Source organism: Anopheles aquasalis, chromosome 2 (genome assembly GCF_943734665.1).
Source record: "Anopheles aquasalis chromosome 2, idAnoAquaMG_Q_19, whole genome shotgun sequence".
Lineage (NCBI taxonomy): Eukaryota > Metazoa > Arthropoda > Insecta > Diptera > Culicidae > Anopheles > Anopheles aquasalis.
Genome location: NC_064877.1, coordinates 70383147 through 70390646, shown reverse-complemented (window position 1 = coordinate 70390646; position 7500 = coordinate 70383147). Strand labels below are relative to the sequence as shown.

At 49.5% G+C, this 7500-nt stretch overlaps 2 protein-coding genes across 2 annotated transcripts in view; both read left to right on the top strand.

Annotated features, from left to right (window-relative positions):
- The window catches only part of LOC126572326 (uncharacterized), a 7184-nt gene extending 2469 nt beyond the window's left edge, over positions 1–4715 (top strand). Inside the window, exons 2-6 of the mRNA XM_050231549.1 lie at positions 1–772; positions 850–1675; positions 1779–1947; positions 2026–2702; positions 2773–4715. The exon at positions 1–772 is cut by the window's left edge and continues 103 nt beyond it. Coding sequence (XP_050087506.1) covers positions 1–772; positions 850–1675; positions 1779–1947; positions 2026–2702; positions 2773–3405 — 3077 coding nt within the window. The 3' untranslated portion in view covers positions 3406–4715. The remainder of the gene's footprint in view (positions 773–849; positions 1676–1778; positions 1948–2025; positions 2703–2772) is intronic.
- A 1394-nt stretch (positions 4716–6109) lies between these two features.
- The window catches only part of LOC126572328 (protein croquemort-like), a 1997-nt gene continuing 606 nt past the window's right edge, over positions 6110–7500 (top strand). Inside the window, exons 1-2 of the mRNA XM_050231552.1 lie at positions 6110–6636; positions 6735–7500. The exon at positions 6735–7500 is cut by the window's right edge and continues 70 nt beyond it. Coding sequence (XP_050087509.1) covers positions 6196–6636; positions 6735–7500 — 1207 coding nt within the window. The 5' untranslated portion in view covers positions 6110–6195. The remainder of the gene's footprint in view (positions 6637–6734) is intronic.

Genomic DNA, 7500 nt, shown 5'->3' with positions numbered 1-7500 from the left:
TGCGAGAGGAAATACTGACCAGTTCGTACAACCTTCCACTGCCGAAGTTTAGCTGGATCGATCCTATTGGACCAACAACAAGCAGTATCGATCCCGTGTCCAATACCGCGGCGGCCCTTGGCAACGCCGGTACCAGCGAGCGAAATGGTTACGTAGAGGTGAAACATAGATCCAGTGTAGCTAGTATCGTCACCGGGAATCATCTACCGCTTAGTGAACCGGTATCGACAATCGGAGGATCGGCGCAAGACAGCAGCACCTCGACAGGCGGTGAACAGACAAACTCCGACCAACCGAGCACCGACTCGGAGGTGGAACATAACGATCACGAACCAGCTTCAACAGCAGCATCGTCAGCGATGGTCCCAGGAAGTATAGCTCGGAACGAACGGCACAACATGGTTGGCATGCTGAAGGGCGGTGGCGTTGTGATGGTGGGCGGAACTCACCCCATGGGTGGAGGTGCCACTACCGGTGGTTCACCGGAAGCCTGGAGCACAGCGAGTGACAGTCCAACGCCGACGAACAGCGTTGCGGAGCGTCCTTGGGCCAATCAGAATCTCTGGCAGGGGTTGGTCTGTGAAGAGCAGCGCCAGCTACTTGGCACGGAGGAAGAATCATCAGATCGGCATAGTAGCGACGAGGAAGAGGAGCAAGAGATTGATCTAGAATACTTTTACCAAATCTCTCAAACGCAGAAGGACTACTATCTGAAGCAGTTCCGTACTATTCAGCCCGATATACACGGATTGGTCACTGGACCCGTCGCCAGGTAGGTGTGAGTGGTATGGTACGTTTTCTTGTGACAAACATTCACTCTCTTTCTTTCCGTGTCTCTGTACTGTGCAGGGTGTTTTTTGAAAAGTCGCGCATCCCAATCGACGAACTTCGTCACATCTGGCAGATGTGTGATGTGACGCGAGATGGTGCCCTCAATTTGGCTGAATTTACGGCCGCCATGCATCTGGTGGTGCTGCGAAGGAACAACATACCCGTACCTGCTTCGCTACCACCCTGTCTGCTGCCCAAGCTACTTCAACATTCTTTACTGCAACCGGGTGCACCGTCATCGGCTACAGTTGGCGGTAGCGAGAGTTCCACTAGTGGTAGCGGATCATCAGTAGTGACTGCTACTATCACCGGAGGAAGTGCAACCGGTGCCGCCAGCAGTAATGGTGGTAACATCACCGAACGATCGGAACCAGCCGAAGCTGATCTGCTACATCTCGAAAGCGATGATAATGTGGTGGATGCGAGCACGACCAACCGGAAACGATTCGTTGCCAAAGACTACCAGCGTATGGTACCGGTACCGGATTCGCTCGCTTTTGTGACAGCAACCGCAACGACGGCGGGCACGAGTGCGGCGATCCCTGCATCGCACGACAGTCCACCGTCCGGATCGGTATCTTCGGGTGCCACAGGGACCGGTTCCGGGTCGGTGGCGCTTGCCACCAAGGGCAGCGGTAGCAGTGGCAGTAATACAAGTGGTAGCAGCGCTGCCGTGACAACGGCTGCATCCGTGGCTGTCGGTGGCCGTAAAACACCGCCAAACATCTCGCCTCCTATACTGACGCAAGCGGCCACACAACAGCAAAACAACTACCAGGGTGCAACAAAACAGCCGTTGGATCAAGTTGTAACGCCCCCGAATGTTGGTACGAAGCAACAAAAGGTAATCGAATTCGACGACCCACTTTGTGTGTTTTTAGTACAAGTGTTAGTACATTCGCTCAACTTACGGTCACAATCCCTTCATCTTTGTCTTACCCGACCAGGAATGGAACTCGACGACGAAAGAATGGACCAAGTTCATGGAATCCCCAACATCGAACGTCTCTAGTCCGGGGCCGAAACCGGTTAACTTTGACCTGCAGCGTACGACGCAAGCGATCGTTTCCGATCCGCAAATTTTGCATCCAGTTCCGCTGCGCGTCACCCCCGTAGGTAAGAACGAGAGGGCAGGAAAGGAAGAGGGGGTAAATTGGCAACCTCGTTGCGATCAAATTGTGATCTCGTTTCCAGGTGCTGAAGCGATTGATAGTAGCAGTCTAGTCTATAGTGATGTTAATCATGGTACGGCCAACCTGCTCGTTGCTGCTGGTCAGCAGTCCGATGAAGCGAACCCAAAGCAAGCAGCAACCTCTCTGCAGCAGCAACACTCACACCACGCGACACCACGCGATTCGCTCACAAACAGCAGTGATTTACGTGCCATCCAGAGACCACAACCGAAAAAGCCACCATCGAAGGGTGTTGGTGCTATTCCTCCTCCACCACAGCGGGAATCCGTTGGCGGTAGTATGCTATCGTCAAATGATGCGACGATGACGATATCACTCGATGGGTCCGGTTACTCTGGAATTGTTGGGGGAACGGTTGCGACGGCGGCAACAGCATCAACCTTAGCGAAGAAAGCATCCGTCGATCAGCAGCAACCGCCACCACCGTTGCCACCACCGAGACCATCTGCTCATCGACACACGCGCAGCAGCAGTCTAGATCTGAACAAACTGAAGCTAGGTAGTAATGCGGCTCCCCTCAAGATGCCGCCACCGCCGGAAGTGCCACCGAGGGTAAACACTCCACCGGCACCACCAACCGATCAGCAGCAAGCTGGTACTGCCGCTGCTCACCATCACCATGCGTTTGCGGATTTTACGCACTTTCCTAGCACCACCGGCGGATACCGAGGAGCAGTGGTAAGTATTAGTAAACCGAGCGTGCTTAATCAATTGAAAGCCAATGTTGACCTGTTGTCTATCGATCTAGCCGTTGGGTGACCCGAGCAACATCACCACAATCCATCTGGATGCAGCCGGTAATATGACGCATCATTCCACGCCACCACGCAGCTCGGGCACGCTACCAAAGTCGCTCGTTATGCATAACACTCCTCGGCAGAGCGCCTTTGAGGTATACCGGAAACCATTGTCGAGCCAGCGTAGCTCGCAGTCACCGCCACAGCAGCAGCAGCCACCATTAGTTACGTCTCGCAGCGTCGAATGTTCGGGCGGTGCGACCGCTCAGCCTAATTCGCTTGGTGCGACGGATTACGACAAGCGCATTTCGGCGCTGAGCGATAGCCTGCGGCAGGTACGCTTCAAGAGTGCCGATCCACCGCCCGTCATGCCGGATGTTTTGAAGCAGCTCAAGGAGCAAAATTTGCTGCTACTGCGAATATGCAATGATCTAAGTGAGGAGCTGCTGCATATTCAGCAGAAGCGGGAAGACATTCGCATCAAGATCGAGCTCCAGGAGCAAATTCTGGGCGGTGATAGTGCCGGGGCAATGCTAGCCACCACAAGCGGTCCATCCTCGCTACCTTCCTCATCGTCGGTAACGCAACATCATGCACATCATGCACAACAGCAGCAACATCATTCTCATCACGCCAATCTATAAAAATAATACTAATTGTAAGGAGACGTGGTGGTTCGGTTCGGCATCAAACTGCCCCTGTGCTCGATTATTACAATCTCATTCTCGCTCAATACGTAGGCGAAGCCAGTCGGTATACATTTGGGCATCCTGTTTTTAATGTAATGTTTGCATCGTTGCTTACGGAGTTGTTTCAAATCAGCGCTTTCTGTAAAGATGTGGTATTAACCCTCCCTGTTGGTTTGTAAGGAATACAATTCCACTTTTACTTGCGATGGTAAATGTGGCTTGTTGTAACAGGAACGGAATGGATTCGTTTCATGCGTCTGTAATTTATTGGTTTACTTGATTTCATCCAGCTTTATCAACAAAACGATTTGCCGCGCGGGGGAAATCGTTATCGAATGTTTTCGTCTCAAGGTAAAGATGTAGCATGCGATCGTCAAAGTGGCTCGATGGGGGCGGGGTGCTTGCTAGAGCAGCCAAGGTTGTTGTTGTAACTCTTTCGAATGAGTAAATCGAAAGGCTGTAAGGTGAGGGGTATCAGTTAGAATGCTAGCTCTAGCATACATGCCTCCAATGTCTAAGCCAACACAGAATTATTTTCAATGTTTCTTTAAAAATGTATTTAAACCGCCAGTGAGCTGTTATCGTATATACCATTATCGGCCCGATGAAGCACAATAAAACTAGATATGATAAACGAAGATTGATCACTGTGAGTAATAGCGTTGAACATTAGATTCGTTTTAACACCCTTTGACAACGGAAAACGGAATAGCATGACATAATCTTACCTACTCAAAAATCATGCGAACGTATGGAACATAATAGGATCTATAATGCTGTGTTAGACGTTTAGCAATTTCGGAAAATCTAGATGAATACACACAGACCTAAAGGCATATTTTGCGATTCTTATCATTACCCGATCAAAGAGCGTGGTAGAAAACCAAAAAGCCAACCATCCCAACGCGATGGAATCTCTTCACTTAAACCCAACAGCAGCTACAGGGTTGCGCCACGATTGCTCCGGTGCTGGAAAGGGTGATATAAATGAATAAAAGTAAATTGACAAAGGAAATAAAGCAGAGGTCGCTCGCACTGATTGTTGGTATCACAAGTCGATAGTATCAAATCGATGTACTACTACGATGTCTACTACTTCTACCAGTATAAACGAAGATCACCAGCGAACGATGTTCACGGTTAAAATACCATGCAAAGAACCACAATAGTGTTAGACGATTGAACAGAATTCGAATTCTCGAAAGGTTACTGCTGGAAGAGCGTGATCTGGGGAATCTACTAATATCTTTTTCCAGCAGCAGCAGCAGCAGCAGCAGCAGCAGCAGAAGAACAGTCCCATAGCTTGCACGTTAGTTGTTAGGCGTTAGTAATATGAAGCAAAAGCGAAATGAAAATGTTCTGATTGTTTTATGAAAACATACACTAATCAAACAGTCAGCAGAGCAACGTTAGCAAAATATCAGAGAGAACATTATTTAATGATGCAAAGCAAAGAACTATTTTTCCTATTCCTATATTTGCGACTGTATAGAAAGTGAGTGGCGAAGAAACGATAAGGAAGAATGAAGAAATCTGTAAACGGTGTCCGTCAGCTTCGTAGCCGGGTACCCTCTCATAATATATGATAATTTTGAATAACAAAATTTCCTGTACCTAACAAATCGAAGAATCATACGTTTTATATTCGCATTCGTGTCACACTGAGTAGAAAAGGCCTGCGACGAACGATACAATGCAGGGAAGGTGTTATTTATTGATCCCTTCGTTTCCAGCGATCGAATATCGATTTATATTAGGTTTCGGTTGAAGAGTTTTATGGGCCGAACTCAATATTGAGATTCAGTAGAGATTTGAAATCCTTTTACTACTCTACTACTACTAAAGAACTGATATCTTTGGAAATACAGCTACAAATTAAACGAACGAGTCAAGAAGCGGCTATGGAGCCACAATTTGAGAATTAGGAAGCATTACGAAGAGCGGTCATCCGTGAATCCGTGAATAAAATGGAGCATGTGTCATTCTATACAATTCATCTGTTTGTTGCACTTTATGCTTCCCAGAGTTTATCTCCTAATTCTTTTCCGTTTACTTTAATTCAGTTCGTTGCGACAAAAACACAATTGCCCATCGATTTGTTTTGTGGAGTTCGAGAAACACGAAACAATTTTTGGTAAAAGTTGTGCTACATCTTTAAAAAAAGTAGTACAACTTGAAAAAAGGACTTTCGTGTAAGAAAATGCCTCCATTCCTGCACCAAAATATGGAACCGACAATCAATCGATCGCGGTGCCTTTATTGCTCAGCGATTAGTGGTGCAGAAGCTAATCAGCCCAAAACACGGCCGATACAAAGCCGATAGTAAACCGATTAATCGGCTGAACAATATATTTACTATTGTCCTAGGGTAGGTCACCATCGATCGGCAATGCATCCGGTTAAGGTTTGTGAATCCCGAGCTGACGCACGGAACTGTATTGATTCGGTTGCCAGTTCGCTATTCCCAGACTCCAACACTCCAATCTCTGAGCACGCTTATCCCCATGTGTAAAGCAAGTCGATTGGTCTACGATGAGACGATTATCTTATCTTATCTTAATCCAAAGCATTTCATCACTCAATACAATGCAGCTCAATAGCGATACTAATATCATGGAGCGCACCAATGCGATCTACCTGGCATTATCCTTCGCGCAGTCGTCACGTGCACTACGGACCGACCTCCGGAGCAAGAGCAAGTAGAAAAGAGCAAGGAGACGGCTGGAACGCTGCTGAATTAGCAGCATGGGCTGTTGCTCAAATCGTTCTCCCACGGCCAAGCGGTTGTGGGCAGTTGGTGGAGCAGTCGGAACGTGTGTGTTTGCGATCGGGTTCGGTTTCCTGTGGCCCGCATTGATATGGAGCATCGCGAAGCAAGAGTTTGTGCTGGAACCGGGCACCGAGGTGTACAAGAACTGGATCGATCCACCGATCGAAACGGAGCTGCAAATTTACCTGTGGAACTGGACGAATGCGCAGGACTACCGGCAGGGAGACAATTATAAGCCTCACCTGGAGCAGCTGGGACCGTACACGTTCGTCGAGGTGCACGAGCGCGCCAACCTGGAGTGGAACGACAACGATACGCTAACCTTCCAGCAGCGACGCATCTGGTATCCCGTGCCGGAGAAAACGGTTGGGAACTATGAAACTGATCGCGTTGTGACGATCAATCCGGTGCTAGTGGTAACATTTTGCGGCCAAAGCAGGCCCATTCGGCGCCATAGCTGCATACATTGTGACCGCATTGAACCACCAACTCCATTCGCTTCCCGCTTTTACAGACTGTCGGTTATGCGCTACGCGATGATCCACTGCTGCCGTTCGTGGATGGAGTGATCATGCTGAACAACATCATCACCAGCCCCTTCTACGATGTGCCCGTCCGGGAGATGATCTTCGATGGGTACGATGATCCACTGCTCCGTGCGCTGCTGTCACTGATTGACCAAATTCCGGAAGACCAACGGCCACCGATCAAGCTGCCACCGTACGATAGGTTTGGCTGGTTTTTCGGCCGGAATGAAAGTGAAACGTACGACGGTACCTTCCAGGTAGGCACCGGAGCGGATCACGTGCAGAACACTGGAGTGATGCGGCTCTGGAACGGGGCAAATCGGACCGACTACTATCGTGATACCTGCGGCACGATCCGAGGGACAACCGGTGAGGTGTGGCCACCGTTTGGCCGATTACGGGGCACCCCACCGAACGTGACCGTATTCGCGCCGGATGTGTGCAGTTCGGTGACACTGCAGTACCTGGACGAGGTGGAACGGTATGGGATTGCGGGGTTGCGCTGGATCGGGAACGATCGCATGTTCGACAATGGGGTACACTACGAGGAAACCGCTTGCCAGTGTACCGCACCCGAGGACGAGTGTCCCGTGCTCGACAACGGGGCAATGGATGTGTCGGAGTGTAAGTTCGGTGCGCCGGCCACCATCTCGTTCCCGCACTTCTATCTAGCGAACGATAGTTACCACGCGGATATTACCGGAATGCAACCCGATCCGAACGAGCATCGGTTCGAGATGGAACTAGAACCAT